The sequence below is a fragment of the Rhincodon typus genome, chromosome 26, assembly GCF_021869965.1.
Source record: "Rhincodon typus isolate 14 chromosome 26, sRhiTyp1.1, whole genome shotgun sequence".
Classification (NCBI taxonomy): Eukaryota; Metazoa; Chordata; class Chondrichthyes; order Orectolobiformes; family Rhincodontidae; genus Rhincodon; species Rhincodon typus.
In genome coordinates, this window is record NC_063357.1 from 35,769,303 (window position 1) to 35,795,292 (window position 25,990).

At 42.0% G+C, this 25,990-nt stretch overlaps 1 protein-coding gene across 1 annotated transcript in view; it reads left to right on the forward strand.

Moving 5' to 3' along the window:
• LOC125486128 (huntingtin-interacting protein 1-like) overlaps positions 1-25,990 on the forward strand; it is a 181,511-nt gene that overhangs the window by 144,547 nt on the left and 10,974 nt on the right. Inside the window, exon 11 of the mRNA XM_048612385.1 lies at positions 22,844-22,987. Within this exon, the coding sequence (XP_048468342.1) occupies positions 22,844-22,987 (144 nt within the window). The remainder of the gene's footprint in view (positions 1-22,843; positions 22,988-25,990) is intronic.

Consider the following 25,990-nt stretch of genomic DNA (forward strand, 5'->3'; position numbering starts at 1 on the left):
CCCGAAACGTCAGCCTCTCTGCTCCTATGATGCTGCTTGGCCTGCTGTGTTCATCCAGCCCTGCACCTTGTTGTCTCGGATTCTCCAGCATCTGCAGTTCCTACTACCTCCTGGATCTGAGGTGGGGACACTAACACTGCACCACAAGACCTCTAAGCCAGTGCTCTGTCAAGTCTTTTGATAATTTTTTTTGAAACTTTGTATGACATTTTAATTTTCTGTGAATCTGTATCCCTAAATCTCTTTAGAAATATACTGTTTTTAACATTTCCCTATTTTGAAAGTATGCTGTTCTATCCTTGTTAGGTCTAAAGTGGATGATCTTGAACTTTCCTCAAAAGAAATCTATTTGCCTCAGCTTTTGCATTTTCTTAATTTATCAAATTCTCTCTCTATAATTTATGTTAAGATAGTGAGACAAGTCATTATGACCTGCATACACTGGGTGGAAATGTTGTAAAGGAATAGACAATAGTAATTTTCAAAAGGAAATTGAATTGTTCGTGGAATGGGAGAAGAACAGGGAAGTAGGTTTGATTGGAAAACTTTTCCAAACAGCTGGTTCAGATAGGCTTCCCCTTGTGGTGTCTGATTCTACTTGGATGGAGATGATCTTAGATTATCATTTGATCCTCAAATCTAACTAACCTAAGATGAATTATTGATCTTAATGGTTTGGTGATGTAAATGTGTTACGTTTAATCTCAATATCTGTAAATTAGTGGGGCTGGAAAGTGGGAGCATGGGGGTGTCAGTCAGTTTTCAATCAGTTGTTAATAACCTGTGCTGCAAGGTGTATGTGAGGTGAGCAGTTGATTTGCTGCAATACTCTTCAATGTAAAATGAGTATGCTAATACACAAAAGCGTAGGCTCATACATTAATACATTAAGAATCCAGAGGACAACAGGCAGATATGCAACCATACCAGCAACATGACAGATAGAGAAGGAAATGGCAGCTAGTTCCAGCCTGTTGAATAATGGTTATTATCCTTCATAATGGATTGTTCTTGTTACACAGTAATCAATGTCTACAGCTTCTATGGAGATGTTTGTCTGGAGTCTTTGTTCCCATTGATGTTGAAACATTAAGCAGGTGCGCATTTTTTGATTTTTTTACATGTAATTCATGAAGAATGTGTTTGGGAAGTTCTTGCACTGTGTCTTGCAGATGGCACACAATACCATGGTGCACTGGTGAAGATGGTGGATGAGGTATCATTGAGTGGCTAACTTTGTCCTGGAAAGTGTTGGGATTGAGTGTTATTGGACCTCTGTCTGTCTAAGCAAGTGGTTGGTATTCCATCGCACTCCTGACTTGTGCAATGTAAATGTTGAAATAGATTTGGCGAATTAGGAGGTGGATTAGTTGGCTCAGAATACCCAGCCTGTGACTTGCTATTGTAGTGACTGTGTAATTATGTAGCTGATCCAGTTAAGTTTTTGGTTAATGGTGAACCTCTGGATTTTGCTGGAAGATTTGATGACCATAATGCCATTCAGAGTTGAGGGAAGTTAGATCTTTTCTCTTTGGAGATGATCATCGTCTAACACTTCTTTGCCATTCATATTATTTGCTGCTTTCCAATCCAAGCCCAAATTTTGTGCAGGCTTTGCTACACGTGGACATAGACTGTTTCAGAACCTGAGGATTTGAGAACGGAACTGCACCATCTGCAGTCATCAGTAAATATCTCCAACTTTGATCTTGACAGTGGAAAGAAGCAGATAGTTGGACCCAGTATTCAGTGCTGAGCAACTCATGCAGTGATACCATAGTCTGAGGCTTCCAGCAACCATAACATCTTCCTACATGTTAAGCATGACTTCATACTGTGGCTAGTTATCCTTAATTCCCATTGACTTAAGTTTTCTTGATGCTACGCATGATTAAATTTTGGCTTGACAACAAGACTGTCACACTCATCTCCCCTCTTGACTTTAGCCTTTTTGTCTCTGTTTGGATCATCAAGTTCTGAAATACGAATGGTGAACATTCAAGGAACCCCCTTCTTATCGGGTGTCCCTGCACCACATGGATTGCAACAGCTCAAGAAGACAGTTCACTACTGCCTTCTCCAAGGCAATTAGGGATGGGCAATTAATGTTGACCTAGCCACCAATGCCTACTTCTTATGAATGAACAAAGCAAAATCTAGTCAGGATGTTGTCCGAGCAAATAATTGCATCCAACATCCAGTGGGTTGCATAATTTACTGATAGAATGAATCAAACTGGCTGCTGAAATGATGCAGACCTCAAGACAACACTAAGATGATCATTTTTTGTTTAGCACTTCTGGCTGAAGTTGCTTTCTAATGCTTTGGCCTTGTCTTTTGCCCAAAGTGCTGGACTCAGCCATCATTGAGATGGGGGTGTTAATGGAGCCATCTGCTTTAATCAGTTGATTTCTTGTCTACCACTATTCATGGCGGAATGTAGCATGAATATTGAGATTTGATTGAAAGAATTTGTTGGGGAATTTCTTAGCTCCAACCATGACACATGAATTCCTCTGTTTAGCATGCATGCGACTCTCTGCTGCAGCATCACCAGGTTGGGACCTCATTTTATCCATGCCTGACACTTCTTGTGGCATGCTTTTCTAAACATTCTGTACTGATATTAATGGTAGATATGTTTAGCTTTGAACCTATAGATTGTGGTGATATATAATTTATAATTCTATTGCTTGCAGCCCTCTGCCTCATGGATTACAGAATTTGAGCTGCGCTATTCTGAATCAAATTCATTTTGTAGGTGGTATTGTTACACAGTGTGGTGGAGAGTATTGTCAGTGTGAAGAGGGGATTTTGTCTCCCCGAAAACTGTGATGGCCAGTCTCATTAATCCTGTAATGACAAACTGAACCTGGTACAAGAAGATTCGTGAGGCTCAGTGTCATATGAAGTTTAGAATTCTCCTTTTCTTTAAATTTATTCATGAGATGAGGGCATTGCTGGCTAAGCCAGTATTTATTGCTTATCCCTATTTGCCCAGAGAGCTGTTAAGAGTCAACTACATCGCTGTGGATCTGGAGTCACATGGAGGTCAGACCAGGTAAGGATGACAAATTTCCTTCCCTAAAGCATCCTAGTGAACTGGTAAAGGTTCTTGTGAAGAACCTTGGGATGCTAATTTAGCGATTGACTTGAAGTCACCCGTTCAGAGTACATTATATGCCCTTACTATGTTTGATGCTTCTTTCAATTGGTGTTCAACATAGATGAGTACGGACTTTCAGTTGAGGGAGAACAGCAATCTTTGGGAGGCTTCCTTCCCCATGTTTTACCCTTTTACTGGATGCTGTGTGACTTTTTGGAATTTGTGATCACTTTTGTCCACTCCAAACACCCTCCCGATGGACTACCAGTGTGCTGCCACCTCTAGTGGGCATGTCCTGTGTGTGGAAGGACAGGACAGTTGGTGAAGGTAGTGTCTGGGCTGTTGGCTGAAAGATCAGTTTCTCTGAATATCTCTATGCTATCTTGTCATGACTGGACTGTGGGGTAGATATCCCAGTTTTGGTACCGATTCCCAGAAGGAGGAGTTGAGAGTTACTTTTGCTGGTGTGCCTTTGTCTTGTCTAGTGATGAGATTGATGGTGGATGGTCAGTCTGGTTTTATTATTTTTCTTTTTTGTAGTGATTGATAAACTTGCTAGCTAGGCCATTTCAGAGGAAAGTTAAGAGCCTCCTGTAGGCCAGACTGCAGGATTACAGATTTCCCTTCAGGAAGGACATCGATGAACCAGACAAGATTTTGGTTTATTTATTCTGGATTACTAGTGCAGTAACATAACCAATATGACACTGTACCTGCCAATTTTAACAGTAATGTGACAATATGGAGATGATGAGCACAATGTTTGTTGATATAGAAATCGCAGCATAGCATTACAATTCCCATAAGACTTGAGCAAAAATTGAGATGCACGAGATGAGTTTAATGTTTAAAATGTACCTAAACGAATTGCTGGAATTATGTACAGGAATTTTTTGCTATAATGAAATGTTTGGTTGGCAGCCAAAGGCACATCATGTGGGGCAGAAATCTGGTTCTCACCCCACAGTAAAGAAGTATAACTGCATGTGAAACAAACTAGTGCCAAGCTACAGAAAAGTCACCAAAAAGATGACCAATAAATCCTTCCACTCCACTGCATGCAAAAGGGATGTGGTATTCATAGACTTATAGGCATTAATAGCTTTGATGGGGCCATTCAGCCCATCATGTCCTCACCAGTGAACTGACTGCTGTAATCCCGTTTTGCAGCTCTTGGCACGTCACCCTGGAAACTATCTAAATATCACTTAAATTTAACAAGTGTTTCTGACTCAATCGCTGTTTCAAGCAATGAGTTTCAGACTCCTACCAACGTTTGGGGAAAAAAAAATCTTCCCTTTATGTTCCCTTTAGCCTTCTACTCTTGCGTTAAATCTATGGCCTTTGACTATTGACCCCTCTGCTAATGGAAACAGTGCCTTCATATGCACCCCAACTTTTCCCCTCACAATCTTATATATCTTTATTAGGTCCTCTCCCAACCTTCAGTGCTCCAACAAAAAACTACCCCAGCCTATCCAGTCTTTCCTGAGACCGTCCAGCCCAGGGAGCAGCCAGATAAATCTTCTCTGCACCCTCTCCTACAATCACGTCCTAATTTTCCCATGCTTTTCTGGAAGGAGAGAGACTTAAAGTTTCTTAAATTTGAGCATTTCGAGGTTTTCCTTCAAATGGAAAGATTCCTTGAGTTTTATTCTGTCCTTACACAGCAGTTCCATGTTTGCAATCATTCCCAGTGCCTGCTCATACTCGCAACATAATGGGTTTTGACATTGATAAGTACATAGAGCCATACAGCATGGAAACAGACCCTTTGGTACAACTCATCCATGCCAACCAAGTTTTCCAAAGTAAGCTAGTCCCATTTGCCTGCGCTTGGCCCTTATCCCTCTAAACCTTTGCTAATGACGTACCTGTCCAAATATCTTTAAATATTGTAACCGTACCTACATCTACCACTTCTTCTGGCAATTCATTCCACATATGAACCACACTCTACAACTCGGATCTCTTTTAAATCTTTCCTCCTCACCTTAAAAATGTAGTTTTGAACTCCCCTACCCTCGGAAAAAGACCTTTTCTATTCATCTCACACACACCTTTGCTATTCATCTTATCTATGCTCCTCATGATTTTACATACCTCAACAAGGTCAGCCCACAACCCCCTCTGCTCCAGGGAAAGAAGTCCCAGCCTATATAGCCTCTCCTTATAATTTAAACTCTCCAGTCCTGGAAAAATGCTTATAAACCTTTTCTGAACCCTCTCTAATTTAATAATATCCTTCCTTTAGCAGGATGACCAGAACTGTACACAGTACTCCAGAAAAAGCCTGACTAACATCTTATACAACCTCAACATGATATCCCAACTCCTATAATCAATGGTCTGAGCAATGAAGGCAAATGTGCTAAATGCCTTCTTAACCCCATCCTATCTATCTGTGATGCAACTTTCACAAAACTATGTACCTGAACCCCTCGGTCTCTCTGTTTGACAACACTACCCAGGGCCCTACCATTAATTATATTAGTCCTGCTCTAGTTTGTTTTACCAAACTGCAATACCTCACATTTATCCAAATTAAACTTCATGTGCTACTCCTCAGCCCGTTGACCCAATTGATCAAACTCCTGTCGTACTCTTAGATAACCTCCTTCACTACCCACTACACCAACAATATTGATGTCACCCCAACTTACTAACCATGCTTCCTGAATTCTCATCCAAATAGTTTATATAAATGACAAACAACAGTGCACCGATCCCTGTGGAACACTGCTGGTCATAGGCCTCCAGAAAAACAATCCTCAACCGCCACCAGTCCTCTGTCTCCTACCATCATGCCTATTTTGTATCCATTTGGCAAGCTTCCCATGTGATGTACATGTTCAATTTCTTTGTTTCAGATGACATACAATTAGTGATTAATTTGAGATGCAGATACTATGACTCTAGTGAACAAAAAAAAAAGAAATAGAATTATTGTTATTGGTTGTTGAACCTGCTCTGTCATTCAGTACAGTCATGAATGACCTTTGGCTTCAGCTCTAGTTTTCTGCCTGCTTCTAAGATCCCTTGATTCTCTGAGAGACCAAACATCTGTCTGTCCAACCTTAAATATATTCAATGGTGGAGCATCTGCAACTCTCAAATAGAAAATCTAAAGATTCACAACACTTTGAGTGAAGCTTTTTCTCTTCATCTAGGTCCAAAATGGTTGATAAAAATCAAGCGAACTGTGGATGCTGTAAATCAGGAACAAAAACAGAAGTTTGCTGGAAAAGCTTGGCAGGTCTGGCAGCATCTGTGAAGAAAAAATCAGAGTTAATTTTTCGGGTCTGGTGACCCTTCCTCAGAACTGGTTGATGCCTTATCCTGAGACTGTCCCATTATGTTTTGGATTCCCTGACCAGTGGAAACAGCCTTGATATTTAGTCTGTCAAACCCCTTCAGAATTTTGTACGCTTCAGTGTCACGGGTATTTGTGATTCCAAGAGTTGCTAATAGAGATTGGTGACTGACTATGAAAGATGGAAACCTGGTTTTCAAACTTGTGGACCATCTCAGTAATTCTGAATCTCTTGTAGCACAGGAGTGACAAAAATGCAAGATCAAGAACACAAGCAAGGCCTTTCCTTCAAATATTTAAAGGTTGGGGGATTGGGCAGAACTATGTAAAATAGTACACATGGTTTTGAAAATCTATATGGCTATTCTTAGATATGCTCATGGTCTTATGATAATATGTCTCCTATGCTCTCTGCGTTTCCATACTGTTCTCAATTCTTGCTCTGAATTAAGTAATAATTACCAATAACCATGGTAGTCATGTTCTGGAGCTAAAAGTCTTTTGTATTATTCACTTTTGTAATCTCTGTGAAATCTTTAAATCTTGCGAGTTGTGCACGGTGATAACTTGATCTGAGCTGGTGTTCAGAACTCAGTTACTTCTCAATGACCACTGACATTCTATCATATGAGCTTTAAGTTTTCAGATAGGAGTAAGGTGGGTGAAAAGGGACTTTTTTCACCGGAGCATAGGAGGTTGAGAGGTGACCTGATAGAAGTTTATAAAATAATGAGAGGTATAGATAGTTGATGGTAGTTGTTTTTTTCCCTAAGATGGGGAATTTCAAATCTAGGGCGCACATTTTTAAGGCCAGAGGTGAGAGATTTAAAAATGACATAAGGGGCAAATTTTTTACACAGAGGATGGTTCATGTGTGGAATGAACTTCCTGCTGAAGTGGTGGATGCGAGTAAAATTACAACGTTTAAAAGACATTTGGATGGATATATGAATGGGAAAGGTTTGGAGGGATATGGGCCAGAAGCAGGACGTAGGAATAGTTTAGTTTGGGATTATGTTCAGCATGGACTAGTTGGAGCGAATGGTCTGCTTCCATGCTGTATGACTCTATGACTGTGTCTGGTGCTTTCTAAAAGTCTTGCTTCTTTTTAACGGTCAACAGCATTTTCATGAAAGTTAACAGTGCACTAAATAAGAGATAACACAGTGTGGAACTGGAGGAACACAGCAGGCCAGGCAGCACCAGAGGAGCAGGAAAGTTGACGTTTTGGGTCGGGACCCTTCATCCTCCAACATAGTCTACCTCATCTGTTGCTCCCGATGTGGCTGCCTCTACATCGCTGAGACCAAGCGCAGACTTGGGGACCGTTTAGTGAAGCATCTGTGGTCTGAACACAGCAAACGACAACACCTTCCGGTCGCCAACCATTTTAACTCCCCGTCCCACTCCCTGGGTGACATGCCCATCCTGGGCCTCCTCCAGTGCCACAATGTCACCATGAGCAAACTGGAGGAGCAACACCTTGTATTCCGCCTCGGGAGTATACAGCCCAATAGCCTTAATCTAGAATTCACCAGTTTTAAAATCTCCCGACCCCCAGCCTCATCGCATGTCCTAACCTCCATCTCATCCCCGCCTCCTTAACCTGACACAACCTGTCCATCTTCTTCCCGCCCCACCCTTTCCGCCAACCAATCTCCACTACCCCTCTAGGGTCCCCCAGTCTGCGCTTGGTCTCACTGATGTAGAGGAGGCCACATTGGGAGCAACGGATACACACTCCAGGTTGGAGGATGAAGGGTCCCAACCCGAAACGTCAGCTTTCCTGCTCCTCTGATGCTGCCTGGCCTGCTGTGTTCCTCCAGCTCCACACTGTGTTATCTCTGACTCCAGCATCGGCAGTTCCTACTATCTCAGAGTGCTCTAAATAACCCTTCTTTACTTAGTGAATATTAAATAAAGATTCTGAAAGCAATTGGTCATGCTGCACACAATTAATCTCAGTGCTCAAGTGAATTAGATGAAGACTCAACGGATTTTAACTGAAGTCTTCATTGGTGTTTCTAATTATTTTGACAATGGTTACCTGTGGTAGAAGTATGTTTTAGTACAGAATTGCAAAGTACTTCCCCATTTAGGATAGACATGGGAATACGTTTCTGTTGAATATTACTGCAGTTGCAATCACACATGAATACTGCAGGATTCCAAGCTTTAAATTCAGACCCACAGAATTAGAAACTGTTGCATGGTCTCCACCTGATCCAGTTCTGTGGCAAAGCACTTCATGTTTCAAAAAGTTAAAAATGTCTGCTAAGCCCTTTAGTCCAGTCTGTGATCGCTTTAGAGTTGTAGAAGAATTGGAGAATGGTTACAGGGCAGATCTTTATTTAATAGGCCCGCATTTTCCCTGTAGCTTCCTTTAAAGTGGGGGAACAGCAGGGGAAGCCACGTAAATAATACATGGACTCTGGACTCTGTTGGGTCTTGGGGATTGTTGTTAAACAGAGACACCTAGGTATTTAGGTACCTAGTTCCTTGAAAGCGGCATCACAAGTAGACAGGGTGGTGAAAAAGGCATTTGGCATGCAAGCCTTCATTGGTGGGAGCATTGAGTGGCGGTGTTGGGATGTCATGTTGCAGCTGTATGTAACATTTGGAATACTGCGTACAGTTCTGGTAACCCTGCTAATGAAAGATATCATTAAATTGGAAAGGGAACAGAAATGATTTACAACAATATTACTGGGCCTGGAGGGTTTGAGTTATAAGGCGATGCTGGATAGGCTAGGACTTCTTCCCTGCAGTGTAGGAGGTTGAAGGGTGACCTTAGAAGTTTATAAAATTATGAGGGGCATAGCTAAGGTGAATAGCAAAGGTCTTCCCTAGGGTAGGGGAGTTCAAAACAAGAGGGCATCTATTCAGGGTGAGAGGGGAAAGATTTAAAAGGGACCTGAGGAGCAACTTTTTTCACACAGAAGGTAGTTTGTATTATGTGGAATGAACTGCCAGAGGTAGAGGTAGGGGCTAGTACAATTACAACGTTTAAAAGACATACGGACAGCTGAGTAAGTAGGAAAGGTTTAGAGGGATATAGGACAAACACAGGCAAATGGGACTAGTTTGGCTGACTAGTTTAGTCATGGATGTCTTGGACTGAAGGGTCTGTTTCCGTGCTGTATGACTCTGTATAGGTAATTTTATTTGGATCAAAATGTTAAACGGATTTTGTTTACCTTCATTCTTTTCCCCAACCTCAAACTTGGTTCTCATCTCTTCTGAAGGCTTGGACATAAATTACAGCATTTGCAGCTTTTTCATACATTGCTCAAAGTGGTATTCCTTGCCTGGGCCTGGACGCTGCCAGTAGGCTTTTCTACCATTGAGAATATTGTATTGATACTGCCTGAGCTTTTGCATATTTGTCATGCTTGTTGTTGGAATTCCATCCTCTTTGTTCTGCTCATAGTACTGTTTGTAATTCAATAAATATCTGGAATTAAGAATCTAGTGATGACCATGAGGCCATTGTCGATTGTTGTAAAAACCCATGTTGTTCACTAATGTCCTTTAGGGAAGGAAACTGCCATCCTTTCCTGGTCTGGCCTATATGTGACTCCAGATCCACCGCAATGTGATGGTTGACTCTCAACTGCCTTCTGGGCAATTAAGCAATAAATGCTGGCCCAGCCAGCGACGCTGTCATCCTCTGAATGAATAAAAAAAACCACTTGTGCGCTCTGTCTCTCTATGTCTGTCTGTCTGTCTGTCTGTTGTCTCTCTCTCTCTGTCTCTCTCTCTCTGTGTCTCTCTCTGTCTCTGTCTGTCTGTCTCTCTCTCTCTCACACACTCTATGTCTCTCACACCCACTCTCTCTCTCCCCCCGCCCCTCTCTCCCCGCCCAATCTCCCCCCCACCCCCACTCTCCGCCCTCACACCCCCTCACACATTATCTCTCTGTCTCACTCACTCTCGCACTCTAGCACTCTCTCATGTAATCCCTTTGGAGCAAAGGAGAATATTTGAGTTTTGATAGAGGTGTGTGAGATTATGACAGGTTCAAATAAAGTAATCAAAGAAAGACTGTTCCCATTATCTGTTAGCAGAGGAACAGATACAAATCTAAATTTTTGAGTAGAGATGTGAAGGTGATAGGAGGAGGAAATCTTTTACGCAGTGAGTGGTAATGACCAGAAACTTGCTACCAGCAAGGCAGTAGAAACGATGATGATTTATCATTTCAAAGGGACATTGGAGGACACTTGAGAGTAGTAAACTGCAGGATCAGTGGAGGCGAATTATGCTGATTGGATTGCTGTGCAGAGAGCCAACGTGAACCCGATGAACCAAAAGGTCTCCTGTGTGTCTTAATGGACATCTGTCTGGCAAATCAATTGAAAGGAGCTTGCAAACACAAAAATAAGTTATCAACAGGATTGTCTTTGAGACCACAATAATGAGAAGAGTAAACTTCTGAGACAAGTGTGGAGCAGGAGGAGCTGGAGGAACACAGCAGGCCAGGCAGCATCAGAGGAGCAGGAAAATTGGTGTTTCAGGTCAGGACCCTTCTTCAGAAATGGGGGCGGGGGGGGAAGGGAGCTGGGAAATAGAGGATGGATGGGGTGGTGACAGGTGAATGCAAGTAGGTGGTAGTGGGGATTGGTTGGTGGGAAGGGTGGGGTGGATAGGTGGGAGAGAAGATGGACAGGTTGTGTCAGGTCAGGGAGGCAGGGATGAGAGGAAGGGTTGGACATGGGATGAGGCGGGGCGTGGGGAGATTTTGAAACTGGTGAATTCTGTGTTAAGGCCATTGGGCTGTGGGCTCCTGAGGCGGAATATGTGGTGTTGCTCCTCCAGTTTGTGTGTGGTGACATTGTGGCACTGGAGGAGGCCCAGGATGGACATGTCACCCAGGAAGTGGTACTGGGAGTTAAAATGGTTGGTGACTGGAAGATGTCGTCATTTGTCATGTACAGACCGCAGATGCTTCACTAAATGGCCCCCGAGTCTGCGCTTCGTCTCAGTGATGCAGAGGAGGCCACATTGGGAGCAACGGATACAGTAGACAATGTTAGAAGATGATGGGTCCCGACTTGAAACATCAACTTTCCGGCTCCTCTGATACTGCCTGGCCTGCTGTGTTCCTCCAGCTCCACACTGTGTTGTCTCTGACTCCAGCATCTGCGGTTCTTGCTATATCTGAGAGTAAGATACTGTCTTCTTCAAGGTTTAGTAAGAGATGGCTTGTTATGATCCCAAGGACAAAACTATTTCTAAGCATTTCTTCACTTGGCTAGTAACTCAGTACCTGACTGCCTAAAACCTGCCCACCATCTGTAAAGCAGAAGTCATGAGTTGGATGGAGTATTCTCCGCTTGTCTGGGTCCTCATGTCTCCCAACAACACTCATTCTGCTTGATCTGAATAGCATCCATCTTAAAGATTCATTCCTCTTGCTACTGATGCATAGTGGCAGCAGTATGCATTATATTAGAAGATACACTGCAGCATCATGTTAAGGCTCTGTTGACGGTAATTTCCAAACCTGTGGCCTCTGCTACCAAGAGGAACAAAGGCTACACACACATGCGGGCACCACAACCAGTGAGGTCCTTTCCAAATCACTCACTGTCCTGGCTGGAACCTTTATCACTCTGCCCTAACTGTTGTTGAGGCAAAATCCTGAAACTCTTTTCCTAACAGCATTGTGGATATACCTGCACCACATGCACTGCAGTGGTTTAAGAAGGCATCACCTTCTCAAAGCTAATTGGGATTAGCATTTGCCAAATTAATCCTAGCCAAAGATGCTCACATGGCATGAATGAAAAATAAATTTGACTGCTCTCATTTTTGTGATTACATTGGATATATTCCTCTTGAAACTATTCAATATATAGGAGAAAATTTCTGCTCTGCACTTTTAATTACAAATGCTGAACCATCTAAAATAATAATGTTTGTGGCAAAAGTGCATTTAGGTCAGAGATGTGGAGTTTTTGAATAATTCATATCCCAGAGTTTCTGAACATCAGGAATTCTATAAGAATATGAGAATTAGGAACAGGATTTGGTACTTGACCTCTTTTAGCCTGCTTTCCCATTCATTCAGTTCATGACTGATGTACTATAGGCTACAGCTTCTACTTGAATTGTACTTGTTCTTTGATTCCATGGCGTTCAAAAGTCCATTGCTCTGGGTTGAATGTATTCATCCAGTGAACGTCCTTGGCTCCCAGAAAATTCCAATGATTTGCCATCTTTTAAGTGGAGAAATTTCTTCCATCTCGTGCTAAATGACAGTGTCTTATTTCGACACCGTGAGCCTAGTTCTAGTCTCCCAATCAAGGGAACATCCTCCCAGCATCTACCTGCCAAAATTTTGTATGTCTGAAAGAGGGCACCTCTCATTCTTTTAAGTTCCAGAGAGCACAGGCTTCATCTATTTGTGCTGTCTGCTTGGAAATTCCCTTATCCATGGAATCTGCTTCATGAGCATTCAGCGGACTTTCCAGTGAGTGTAGCCATGTTTAAGCAAGGAATCAAACCAGTTCACTGTATTCTGGGATAGTAGGAACTGCCGATGCTGGAGAATCTGAGATAACAAGGTGCAGAGCTGGATGAACACAGCAGGCCAAGCAGCATCAGAGGAGCAGGAAGGCTGACGTTTCGGGTCTGGACCCTTCTTCAGAAAATTTGCTTGGCCTGCTGTGTTCATCCAGCTCTACACCTTGTTAGTATTCTGGGTTGTTTTCACCAATAACCTTCACAATTTTCTAATGAAAGTCCATTCTAGATCTTACTGATTTATCAAGGGCCATGATAGTTCTGAGATTTTAGATTATTCTTCTTATTCATCAATAGCGAAACTGTGGGAAGAGTGTGGAATAATTTATATCACTTTTATCTAGACCAAATGTACCATTTACATTTTTCCACTGCCAAGTAACAACAACTTGTTTTTATATAGCACCTTTAATGCACTAAAATTTCCTGAGGAATTTCATAGTGTCATAACAATAAACTGTCATCAAACCACTTTAGGGCATAGTAGGGCAGTTGATAAAATGCTTGATTAGAGAGAGAGGATTTCAGGACAGTTGTAAAGAAGAAAAGAGAAAAAGAGGTCCAGGAAGGGAATTTCAGAACATAGAGTTGAGACAATTGAAGCCACAGTAAAAAATGGTAGAGTGATTAAAATCAGGAATGCTTGAAGTCAGAATTAGAGGGTCCACAGACCTCTGGGAAGGTTGTAAAGATGAGGAGGTTAAAGAGATGGGAAGGGGCGAGATCCTAGGGAGATTTGAAAACAAGGATGAAAATTTTAAACAAAAAAGAATTCAAAGAACCAAAATACTAGGTCTGAAAAAGGGTCACTGGACCCAAAACATTAACTCTACTTCCTCTTCACAGATGCTGTCAGTTATGCTGGGTTTCTCCAGCGATTTCTGATATTTTTGTGAAGAAAATTTTAAAATTGGTGCATGGCTTAACGTGGAGTCAGTGGATGATCATAAGAATAATTTGTAACTACCTTGATGTGAGTAATGGATTCCTTGAACACATTATGATTGGGAAGGATGAAACATTGGAGGCTGGCCAGGACTGCATTTGAATGATCAAGATTAGAGCTGGGAAAGACATCAATGGGGACTTCAGCAGCTGATAAGCAGAGACTAGTGTGGCATTGGGCTCCAAAGGTGGAAATAGGCAACCTTGGTGATGGCGATGGATATGTGCTCAGAGCTCATCTTGGGGTTGAATATGACACCAAAGTTGTGAACAATCTGGTACAGCCTGAGATAGTTGCAAAAGAGATAGATGGAGCTGGTGTGTAGGGAATGGGAGTTTGTTTTGGGGATCGAAGACATTGCCTTTAAAACCATTGTAGGTTCCATCCACTTGGAGAGCTGTGGAGAGGCTATGGAGGAGGATGATGTAATCAACCATGTCCAAGGGCTGTAGACAAGCTTGAAGGGCAAGGATGGATAATTAATCTCTCTTTTTTTCAATGTGACGTAGTACGTCACTTATGACTTTGATTCATTTCGTTATTGTGACAGGGAAAAGTGGGCAAGAATTTGGGAAATGCCAATAGGTTCAAGAACCTTGAAGAAAGTGAAGTTGGAGATGATGCAATAGTTTGTAAGGGTCAGAAAAATTGAAGTGTAAAATTTTCATTCTTCTTTCTGAATTCCTCTATATTCTTCCTCCTCCCTATACATATAATCATTTTCAGCTCCACAACCCTCTAATTCTAGTCTTTTAGCATCACTGATTTTGCTCGCTGGTGGCCACATCTTCAGCTGCTTTGGCTGTAAGCTCTGAAGTTATCTCCCTAAACTACTTCACCTCTCCATCTCATTCCCCTCCTGTGAAACACTCCATAAAACTGTTTTCTTTGGCCTTGTTTGCAGGGTCAGTTGCGTTGTGTTTCCCTTTGTGACCCACTGTCATATTTTGTTTTAAAGCACCCCTGAGAAGCACTTTGGAGTGTAGTATTGCACAGAAGCGCTATTATAAATGCAAGTTATCGTATTTTTTTAAGGAGAAGATAATGATGACAGGTTTAAAGTGGTTGGGGATGGTACCTGTAGAGACAGAATGGTTAACAATATTAACTAACACAGAAACCAGGAGGAAGCTGAATGATTAGTAATTTTGTAGTAATACGTTTGAGAGAACAGCAGGTGAATTTCATTTTCAAGATGTGTCTGCAGAGGGTATAAATGAGATGGGATAGAAACTGGTGAAAGATAAGTGTTCAGGACTGTGGCAGCGTTAGATGATTGACACCAGTATGGTCAGCTAGTGAAGGGAAGTGACAGAGGCAGTTGACTGTAGTCATAAAGTCAAATCTTCAGTTGCTGGAGGTGAGGGTGAAGGGGACAGATGAAAGATCATAAGATAAGCTACAGCAGCAAAATTAGGCATTTTGGCCCATTGAGTCTGCTCCACCATTCGATAATGGCTGAGACGTTTCTTAACTCCGTTCTCCTGCCTTCTCCCTGTAACCTTTAATCTCTTTCCTGATCAAAAACATATCTATCTCTGTCTTAATGATTTGGCCTCCACAGCCATCTGCGGCAATGAGTACTACAGATTCACCACCCTCTGGCTGAAGAAATTCTTCCTCATCTCCGTTCTAAAGGGTCATCCCTTCACTTTGAGGCTGTGCCTTAGGGCCTTAGTCTCTGCACCTAGTGGAAATAGCATCTTTACGTACATTCTACTCAGGCCTCTCAAAATTCTGTATATTTCAATGAGGTTCCCATTCATCCTTCTAAACTCCATCAAGTACAGACCCAGAGTCCTCAACCAGTTCTCATTTGACAAACCCTTCATTCCCAGAATCATTCTTATGAGCCTCCTCTGGGCCCCCTTGAAGGTCAGCACATAGTTTCTTAGATAAAGGACGCAAAACAGGATTAAGAAATCAATTAACCAGAGTTGATTAGATCTACACATGACACTTAGCAATTCAAGCTGCCTTAATTACTGCTCTGTGTCTCACGAGCATTTGGGTTGCTTTTATGAATGTAATTAATTTGAAGTCTTCAACCAAAATTAAAGGTGTTTTTTGTTTCATTTTCTCCTTCTTGCCCTGAACAGAATTTTAGCATTCCTGATCCCATATCTTATGGCAACACAGGAACTTTCTCACACCTTCCCAACCTGAATGCTTCTATTGGATCTCTATTGGAGTCCCCTACCATGCACTCTCCTACCACCTCCCCAAAAGAAGTTGAACTTGAATACTGTGTCGGTTATTCCCAAATGAAGAGTGCTCACTTCTTGTAACTTTCAATCACTTACTCTGGATGGCTTCCCTTAGTAGCCAGGACTTTACCATCAGTTCTTGACCTGGGCTGAGCAGTCTCTTTCCAGCTGATTTTCATTCTTCCCATTCTCATTATTTTCTCCTCAACCGCTTCAGCTGATGCTGGGGTCCATATCTGTGTTGCTGGAAAGTGACGGTTATAAGGATAGTTAGAAAAACATCAGTGCATGAGCTTCTAATGCTCAGGCAATGTAGGTGTTCTTAGCTTTATGACGCAACAAATTATCTCATGATGTTGTATTGTTATGATTGTCAGCTATATGATTGTATCAGATATGGTACTTTTAATGTCGGTACAAAACGTGAATAAATCTGATTAATGCATGACTAGTAGTGCCTGCAGTCTCGTGATGCCTGCAATTTGCAGGTTGGCAACTCTGGTGTTCCCACAGCTATTGAGGGACGTTTGTTTACACAATGTGTGGCAGACTCCTCAGGATTCTGATGTAGTGCAGAAATTTCCCATTCAACAATGAAGCACTTGTTCTTAGCAAAAAAGGAGTTGAGAGTTAGACCAACTGGAGGAAGTTGGCTATATTCTCAAGGTAGACCATAATCAAGGTTGGAATACATCAAGCTAACTGGGTCATGTTGATATATAAAGAAACTATTTGTAGCAGAACAACTACAACAACAATCCCTATGGCTATCGCAGATAAGATTAGCCAGATATCTAGAATGATCAAAATGGGCATCCTCACAACAGAGCACAAGAAAGCAATGCTGACATTATGTGCCATAATTTATTTCAGAGTTGAGTGTGAATCCTCAGACTAAATCCTGGAGTGAGTTTTTGAGGAGCTGAGGCTTCTTGTTGATCAAATTGAAATCAATTTGAAAGATTTTGAAAATCACTTCAGCCAATTATCTCTCCTTAGCATGGATTTTTAGACCCAAGTCAATTGAGCTGATACCCAATTGTAGGGAGGGGTATAGTTTCATAATGAGGAGTTAGGTAGACCTGTCTGACAGAAATCCACTTGAAGAACTAAATTTGACTGTTTAAGACTGTGTAACCATTTGTTTTTGACTTGTTTACATCATGTGAGTGACAATGGCAAAGCAGCATTTACCATGCACCTTTTTAGTGCTCCCATGGTGTACTTCAAGAAGAAAGGCTCGTGTTGACTGAGCAACAGTGCAAAAGAGGTGGCAGTGTTTCCAATGTTGCTTTTATCCTTTTCAACAACAGTTTGACATTGTTAGAACAACCTTCTAAAGTAGAAAAATATTCCAAGTGCATCAGAGGTATAATCAGGAAAATGAAATGAATGTCACAGTAAAGAAGGAAATATTGGACAAGGTGACCAGAAATTAGTTCAGAGGGGTTGTTTCTAAAGTGAGTCTTATAGAAGAGAAGAGAGATGAAGATAGGGAGAACTTCAGAGTGGGAATTCCAGAGCATGGGTCTGCTTGCTGAAGGCACTGCCACCAAAAGCGGGACAAAGGAAAGGGAAAATTCATAAGAAGCCAGAATGACAGGAAAAGACAATATGGTAGGAGCTAGGCTATTAACCCATAATATTTTGGAGCAGAACTAGACCATTCAGTCCATTGAGACTGTTCCACTGATGTGTTACAACCAGAGCAGCAGGTCAGTAATTATAGAGACTGGGGAAGATCTTGAGCTTGAGGCACATATAGATAAGAGGAACAGCAGACTGGGAGAGGTGACTGAGCTCAGCGGAACTGGAGGCTTGGACTGTATTTGCTTCAATACAAGTAGTATAACAGGTAAGATGGATGAACTTAGAGCCTGGATCAATGCATGCAGTTATGATGTTACTGTCACACAGATATGGTTGAAAGAGGGGCAGGAAAGGCAGTTCTAGGCTATCAGTGTCTTAGATGAGACAGAGGAGAAAGCAAAAGAGGTGGGATGTTGTATTACTGGTTAGGGAGCACAGCACAAATGTGTTGAGGAAGGACACCCTGGAGGGATCTTTCAGTGAGGCATTGTGGGTAGAGCTCAGGAATGGGAAAGAGGGCAGTCCCAGTGAGGTACTACAGACCTCCCAGCTGCCAACGGGAGATAGAGGAAGAGCTATATAGTCAGATTCCAGAAAGATGTGAAAATAACAGGGTTGTTGTGGTGGGTGATTTAAACTTCTCTCATATTGATTGGGACTCCCTTTGTGCCGGGGGTTTGGATGGGGAGCAATTTGTTAGGTGTGTCCAGGACGGTGTTTTGAAACAGTATGTGGATAGTCCAATGAGTTGGGGTGAGCATACTGGACCTGGTACTGGGAAGTGAGCCCGGCTAGGTGATCAAAGTTTCAGTGGGGCACCATTTTGGGAGTGGTGACGGCAATTCCCTAAGTTTTTGGATACTTATGGATAAGAACAAGAGTGAACCTCAGATAAAGGTGTTAAATTAGGGGAAGGCCAACTATGAACGAATTAGGCAAGAATTGGGGAATGTGGAGTGGGAGCAGCTATTTGAGGGTAAGTCCACATCTGATATTTGAGTCTTTTAAAGACCAGTTGATGAGAGAGCAGGACTGGCATGTTCCTGTGAAGGTGAAGGACAGGAATGGCAATATTTGGGACCTTGGATGACAGGGGAAGTTATCAGCTTAGTCAAAAAAGAAATCACACCTTACATCTAGGCAATTAAAAACAGACGAAGTCCTTGAAGAATATAAAGAAAGTCGGAAGGAGCTCAGATGGGGAGGTTGGAGGGCTAAAAGAGTGAAATGTCCTTGCCCAGCAGAGCTTGAGAATCCCAAGACATTTTATGCATATATTAGGAGCAAGAAGGTAGCTCGTGAAAGAGTAGGCCTACTCAAGGATAAAGGAGGGAAGTTATGTGTGGAGCCAGAGGAAATGGGTGAGATCTTTAATGAGTACTTGATGTTGGTATTCACCAAAGAGAGGGATGTGAGGGATGTTGAAGTTAGGGCAAGGTGTGTGAATAGTCTCAAGCAGGTCAGCATAGTGAAGGAGGAAGTATTGGGTACCATGAAATGAATGAAGGTACACAAGTCTAGAACAGCACAGTGGCTCAGTAGTTAGCAGTGCTGCCTCACAGTGCCAGCAACCTGGATTCGATTCCACCCTTGAGGACTGTCTGTGTGGAGTTTGCATATTCTCCCTGTCTCTGTGTATGTTTTCTCTGGGTGCTCTGGTTTCCTCCCACAGTCCAAAGATGTGCAGGCTAAGTGAATCGGTCATGCTAAATTGCCGATAGTGTCGCTGGATGTGTCGGTTAGGTGGATTAGCCATGGGAATGCAGGGTTACAAAGATAGGATAGTGGGTGGATCTGGGTGGGATGCTCTTTGGAGGGTCGGTATGGACTTGGTGGGCCAAATGGCCTGCTTCCACACTATAGGGATTCTATGATGATTCTATGATTCTAAGTCCCCATGGCCAGATGGGATCTGTTCCAGGATATTGTGGGAGGCAAGGGTAGAAATAGCTGGGGCTTTAACAGGTATCTTTGCATCCTCTTTGGCCTCAGGTGAGGTTCCAGAGGACTGGAGAATGGCCATCATTGTTCCTTTGTTTAAGAAGGAACACAGAAATGTAGAGAAACAGGTAATCACAGGCCAGTAAGCCTGATGTCAGTGGTGAGGAGTCTGTTGGAAAAGATACCGAGGGACAGGATTTATTCACATTTGGAAATGAACGGACTTGTTAGTGAGAGGTAGAATGGGTTCGTGCAGGGCAGATTCTGTCTCAACAATTTGATTGAGTTTTTTTGAGGAGGTGACAGCAATGCTTGATGAAGGCAAGGCAGTAAATGTTGTCTACGTGGACTTTAGTAAGGCATTTGATAAGACACCTCATGGCAGGCTGGTACAAAAGGTAGAGTCTCATGGGATCTGGTGTGAGCTGGCTAGATGGATACAAAAGTGGCTTGGTCATAGAAGACTGAGACTAGCAGTGGAAGGGTGTTTCATGGAATAGAGGTCAGTAACTGAAAGTTTTCTGCAGGGATCGGTGCTAGGACCTTTGTTCTTTGTAATATTATAAAAAACGATCTGGAAGAAAATATAGATAGTCTGATTAGTAAGCTTGTGGATGACACTAAAATTGGTGGAATTGCAGATAGTGAAGAGGATTGTCAAAGGATTCTGTGGGATATAGATACATTGCAGATTTGGGCAGAGTAATGGCAGATGGAGTCTAATCTGGACAAATGCGAGGTGATGCATTTTGGATGATCAACTTCAGATGCTAATAATACAATAAAGGGAGGCGATGGCCGAGTGATTTTATTGCTAGACTGTTAGTCCAGAGACCCAGATGATGTTCTGGGAATCCAGGTTTGAATCCCGCCATGGCAGATGGTGGAATTTGAATTCAATAAAAAATAAATCTGGAATTAAGAATCTAATGATGACCACAAATCCATTGTCAATTGTCGGAAAAACCCATCTGGCTCACTAATGTCCTTTAGGGAAGGAAACTGCCATCCTTACCTGGTCTGGCCTACATGTGACTTCAGGCCCACAGCAATGTGGTTGACTCTTAAATGCCGTCTAGGCAGTTGGGAATGGGCAATGAATGTTGCCTAGCTGGAGATGCCCTCTTCCCATGAATGAATTTTTAAAAAAAAGGCAGAACCCTTAGGAGCATTGACATACAGAGGATCTGAGCATACAGGTCCACAGATCCCTGAAAGTGGCAACATGGGTGGATAAAGTGATCAAGAAGGCATAGCACACATTTGTCTTCATTGGCCAGGGCATTGAATATAAAAGTTGGCAAGTTATGTTACAGCTGTGTAAAATTTTAGTTAGGCTATATTTGGAATATTGTGTACAGTTCTGGTCACCACGTTACCAGAAGGACATGGATGCTTTGGAGAGGATGCAGAGAAGGCTTACCAGGATGTTGCCTGGTCTGGAGGGTTTTGGGTATGAGGAGAGGTTGGATAAACTCTGATTGCTTTCATTGGAAAGACACAGGCTGGGGAGCGATCTGACAGAGGTCTACAAAATTATCAGAGACATAGATGGGGTGGATAGTCAGAGGCTTTTTCCCATGGTAAAAAGGTCAACTACAAGAGTTACAGGTTCAAGGTGAAAGGGGAAAGTTTAGGGGAGAAGTGCGGGGAAAATTTTTCACGCACAGGGTGATGGGTGCCTGGAACACACCGACATTAGAGGTGGTGGAAGCGGGCATGTTAACAGCCATTAAGGCATATCTTGATAGACACGCAAACAGTTAGGGGTTTTGAAGGGGAGAGAGAGAGATATACGAACAAAAGGATACATTCTGTGTATGGGTAGTAAGTAGCGGCCCTAAATAAGTGTTAGGAATTGGCACAGGCTTGGTGGGCTGAAGGACTTGTTACTGTGCTGTAATGTTCTTTGTTTCTCAACCCCAATTTCCTGCCTTCTCTCCGTTACTCTTTGTCCCCTTACTAATAAGAACAGACGCCACACCGCCAGAACAATAGCTGAGTTCTGTATTACTAGTCTTGTGACTTAACCAGTATACCACCACCTCTCCAGCTGTTGGGCTAAAGAATGTTACTGATTTATGAATGGTGAAGCTATGAAAGAACTTAAGCATGGTGGTGAGAAGTTTATTTGTGAACTAGGAGTCTATGTAGGTTCAGTGTGATGAGTGAGCAGGGTACATTGTGACATTAAAAAAACTGGCAAAGTTTTAGATAAGCGAATAATTGTGGATGCTGTAGGATGGGAAAACAGCCAGGTCAGCATTGGAATAGACAAGAAGTGATGAGTACAGGTATGGAAGGGAGGTGGATAGAGAATGACTGATACTATGGATAGTGATCAAGCAGTAGTTTTGTGATAGAGGAGATATAGCAATTAATCTGAGCTTGGGATCAAAGATTGGTTTTATAGAGTTTGGTTCTGAGAGGTAGTGGCTAGACAAGGAATAGAATTCTGGATGAATCGTTGGAAAGTTGTGATGGGCTAAGAAGATGGGATTAATCTCCACGTGTTAACTGAAGAAAGCTGCATCTCACCCAAGACTGGATGTTTAATGAACAGTCGATGGCAGTACAGATGCATTGCAAGGGTTGAAGCAAGTGGTGGAAGAGTGGAATTGATTGCCATCAGTGAAATCTGACCCTACATCTGGGAGCAGATTTTGTCAGTGGGCAAGATATAAATAAAGGAGTTGTATAAGATGGATCCCTTGGCAACTTCAGAATAAATCTAGAGTTGTTTGCCAGAGATCTCATGCTTGGAGATCCTTTTGGGTACGATCAGATAATTAGAATAGGACTAAAGGAAGACATTCTCACTGAACTGGATGTTGAAAACCTATCACCTCCAGTACCAAGAGGAACAAGGACAGCAGATGCACGGGAGCACCACTGCCTGCAGCTCCCTTCTAAGTCAAACACCATTCTGACTTAAATTTATTGCTGTCCTTTCACTGTCACAGAGTTAAAATCCAAGAACACCCCATGAACAAATGTTAAAAAATACATGAAATTGATAATATTCTCCAATTTAGCACCATATTTTCTGCATTCTTGCTAAATTACCTGAAAAAGGAAGAAAGTGAATATTTGGGTGCAGGCTGAACAATCTGCCCCAAAACGTTAACCCGTCCATTTCCAGTGTTTATAGACTGACTGTCCTTTCAGTGTACTTTTTAATTTGGTACTAATGATCAATTGTTTTGTTGCAGAATGCTCCAAACTTTCTGCGAGCCTCAGCGCTGTCAGAGCATGTCAGCCCTGTTGTGGTCATTCCTGTTGAGTCCACCTCACCTGACAGTGAGCCAGTTGCGGAAACAGATGACCTAGTCGAGATGAACTCATCATCCCAGCAGGTACGAGAAGTGGTGTTTCATGAAGACTTGTGTAACTGTGTCGGCTCTGTTAGATCTAACCAGACATTGTGTATCTCAGCATCAATTTTACCATGCAGCAAAGGTAATCTTGGAGCTCGTCGCATTGGCCAACTGCTTTGATTGCCATATAGACCAATGTTTCAGGAGAATAAGTGAGAAAATTATAGAGGAAATATGGAATAAAACTGTTTGTTTCAATGTCATCACATTTTCAGGAAGGCAGTCAGCTAGAGCTTTTAAAGTAGAAAAATATTGCTGTCATAATGGTTGCTTTCAAATAGGTCATGAGTTTGAGAGGGGAAAAAATTGACTTTGCACCATGCTCTCTTTTCTCCCCCCAGGAGAATTCAAAAAGCTGTGCTTCTTTTTGGGTTCAGCTCTTACAATATATCTGTATGGTTTAAGGCAGAGGTGCAAGGTTTGTTTTCGTAATGCACCATTGAGTAAGTTGTGATGGGAGATGCCAAAGGTCATCCTCTGATTCCTTGTCATTTCCTCACCATTTCCCAAAATCAGTGCAATCACTGCTGAACATCTTTCTGAAAGTTTGACAGAGAATTGAGCAGCCGCCTGTTCTGCCTAAATCTGTGTGCTCTTTTCCTTACACCTGTGAATGAAACAATGGCAACCAGAACTGCACACAGTGTTCCAGCCATGGCCTAAATAAAGTTATGTACAGCTCCATCATAATCTCCCTATTGTTGCATTCAGTACCTTTACTAATAAAGGCAAGTATCCTATATGCCTTAACCATCTTATCCATCTTACCTGCGACCTTTAAGGATCTATGGATATATATGCCAAGATCCTGTCTACTTCCTAGAGTTCTACTATTTAACGTGTACTCCCTTGCCTTGTTAGTTCTCCCAAAACACATCACCTCCCACCTTTCAGGATTAAATTCCATTTGCCACTGCTCAGCCCATCTATATCAGCCTGTGGTCTAAGGTTTGTCTCCTCTCCATTTACCACACCAAAATTTCTGCCAATGTGCTGATCAAACCTCCTACATTCATGTTTAGATCATTAACAACAAATAGCAAGGGACCCAGCACTGAGCCTTGTCACATGCCACTGGACACAGGCTTCCAGTCGCAAAACATCCTTCAACCATCACCTTCTGCTTACTGCCACATCCCCAGTTTTGGATCTAATTTGTCCCGCAACTCGTGCTTTTAGCTTCTTACCCAGTCTGCCACGCGAGACCTTGTCAAAGCCTTACTGGAGCTCATGTAGAGTACATAACAGCACTGCCCTCATCTACACACCTAATTACCTCCTCAAATTCAAAATTATTAGACATGATCACCTGCTTACAAAGTAATGCTGACTATCCTTGATTAATATTTGCTTCTCCAAGTGGAGATTAATTCTGTGCCTTAGAATTTTTCCAGTAGTTTCCTGAACACAGATGTTAGAATCCTTTAATCTATAAAATGTTAGCATTACCTGCCTGCTTGGTAGAGTGACCCATGCCTGAGTTACTTGAGGGGTGTTCAGGTAAATTAGCGCTTGGGGTGATTAGCAATGATATCCTGATCCTTTTATAATGAAAACAGAAAATTCTGGAATTCCTCAGCAGGTCATACAGTATTTGTGGAGGAAGGAAGAGAGTTAGGTTAATAATCTTTCTTTGGAGCTGGAAAATGGTGTAACATGTTTTAAGCAAGTTCAGAAGCAGAGAAGGCAGGAGGAGAGAGAAGAACAAAAAGGAAGGGACATGATATGGTGGAAAGGATGGAGTAATTTAAATGACAAAAGAGCTGATGGTGCAAGGAATCATAAGATGGTATATGTGAAAGTCAAGAAACAAAGATGTGTGCAGAGGAGGTTTAAGAAAAAAATTAGCAGAGTCAACATAAATTTCTGCCATTTGATAAAATGGAGGCTGGAATCTGATTTGAAATTGTTGACTCAGTACCATTTAGGTAATTTACTTTTGATGTCACTGTTGAATTTGCTTATTTCATGTTATAATCTTTGCCCCATATCATTTTTCTCATCTTCTCTGAATGAATAAGATTAAAATTAGAACTTTTTAATTAATTATGCATTTGCTATTACAAGGGTCAAAATATTTTTTCTTATTCGAGGGCTCGTCTTGAGATTTTCTTGATGGCTATATTTTGATTTAGGGAGCTACCTTTTTATTCTAGCCAACTAATGTATTAGGTGATGCTGTTACATAATTTTAGTACCTTCTTTGTTTGTGTTGATGTATGGAACATTTTGATTAACAGACTAGCATAATTAGAATAATTCATCAATATCCTCCATGAAGACCAATTCTCCACTTTTTTATTTATTCATTAACGGGATGAGGACGTCGCTGGCTAGGCAGCATTTATTGTCCATCTCTAATTGCCCAGAGGACAATTCAGAGTCAGCCACATTGTTGTGGGTCTGGAGTCACATGTAGGCCAGACCAGGTAAGGATGGCAGTTTCCTTCCCTAAAGGACGTTAGTGAACCAAATGTCTTTTTCCTGACAATCGGCAATGGATTCATGGTCATCATTAGACTCTTAATTTCAAATATCTTATTGAATTTAAATTCCACCATCTGCCATGGTGGGATTTGAACCCGGGTCCCCAGAGTGTTATCTGGGTCTCTGGATTAATAGTCCAGAGATAATACCACTCGGCCATTGTCTCCCCATATATAATCTTAAATCTTAATCTTAAGCCACAGTGCACAAAGAAAGGATTAATTTATAAGATGTCATGCTATTTAAATTGGTACAAGATAACAGACAAACCAGCAGGCACAAAAAGCCACCCTCCTAAATGCACCTTCCACAAACTAGTGAGGACACAGCTAACGAAGCTATATGTATCTGCAACCTCCTTCTGTCTTCTTCACAACATAATTTCTGATTTATCTTGTTGTCAGCAGCAAATATAAAGAATAGCAGCACCTTTGCTCTCCTGAACTAAGTGATTGATGCAAATTAATGCCCCAGCACAGATCCCTGTGGGGCTCA